Raw genomic sequence first — 1,111 nt, 5'->3', positions numbered from 1 at the left:
AAAAAATACAAATTATACTGTAGATATTATTAGTAAAAGTGTAAAACAACGAAAAATTAATCTTCTAAATACAAGATTTTTTAACATATTCAACATGTTAATTGTAACTCTTAGTCCTAAAATTATAATAATTAGACAATTAAGGATTATAAAGGGGATTCTGGAGCAACGGTCAAGTTGTTACCGTGCGACCTTATAGGTCACGGCTTCAAGCGGCGGAATCTGTTCATGTTTACATCAAAGTAGGTTGCCTATATCACAACTCCTTGGGATGCGGCCCTTCCCCAGAACCTGCGTAAATGTAGGATATTTTGTGTACCGGACTACCCTTAATACAATTTAAGGATTATAGAATTGACCAGCACATCTGCATTTCCATCCAAGTGGCTTGTAATTGGAGTACCTGCTATTGGTCCCAGAAGGTGAAAGCGACGACTCTGCAGTATTGTAGTATTGGGTTCGAACCAGATTATGACCACGACTTGGTTCAACTCGGTTGTGGCTCGGTAGGGTTGGAACCTGAACTGCCATGCATGGGTGGCATTGGTTACACTTGTTGTAACAACTCGGTGGCATTGATCCCAATCTTGTTTTCTCTTCAACCAAAACATCCTATAAAAAAGGAAAGCCAAAATTCAAAGTATATATGTTAATAATTCAAAAAAGCTACTATTTTCAGCTTGCACCACTTATAGTATATATGTCCTTTATTCCATTTTATGTGATATAGTTCAAAGTATGCGGGTTAAAATATTTAACTTAGTGTCAACTTGAATATAGATTTTTAAAATTTTCGGAAAAAATTTACATAATTGGACAATACATATATAAAAGTTAGATAAATCATAGTAATGTTATTAATTCAAAAAATCTAGAAAATGTTAAAGAAATATGCGCTCAAAAGAATCTTTTTAACTCCCCAAAAAATAATATTACCATATTAATTGAAACAGATGGAGTAATAAATATTTAAAAATATAAATATATAATTGATCACAATCATCCTAAATTAGTTGATTCTAAATCTCAAATTCACCACTTTAAATTTGCTTACTATATATAGAACTTCATAAGTATCCATGCATCATAAAAAAAAAAAAATTATATATAT

The 1,111-nt window shown here is 31.5% G+C and overlaps 1 protein-coding gene across 1 annotated transcript in view; it reads right to left on the bottom strand.

Annotated features, from left to right (window-relative positions):
• The window catches only part of LOC109226269 (EPIDERMAL PATTERNING FACTOR-like protein 1), a 1,668-nt gene continuing 613 nt past the window's right edge, over positions 57-1,111 (bottom strand). Inside the window, exon 2 of the mRNA XM_019391056.1 lies at positions 57-612. Within this exon, the coding sequence (XP_019246601.1) occupies positions 340-612 (273 nt within the window). The 3' untranslated portion in view covers positions 57-339. The remainder of the gene's footprint in view (positions 613-1,111) is intronic.

The sequence above is a fragment of the Nicotiana attenuata genome, chromosome 5 (genome assembly GCF_001879085.1).
Source record: "Nicotiana attenuata strain UT chromosome 5, NIATTr2, whole genome shotgun sequence".
NCBI lineage: Eukaryota > Viridiplantae > Streptophyta > Magnoliopsida > Solanales > Solanaceae > Nicotiana > Nicotiana attenuata.
This window is presented reverse-complemented; position numbering and strand designations above follow the sequence as displayed.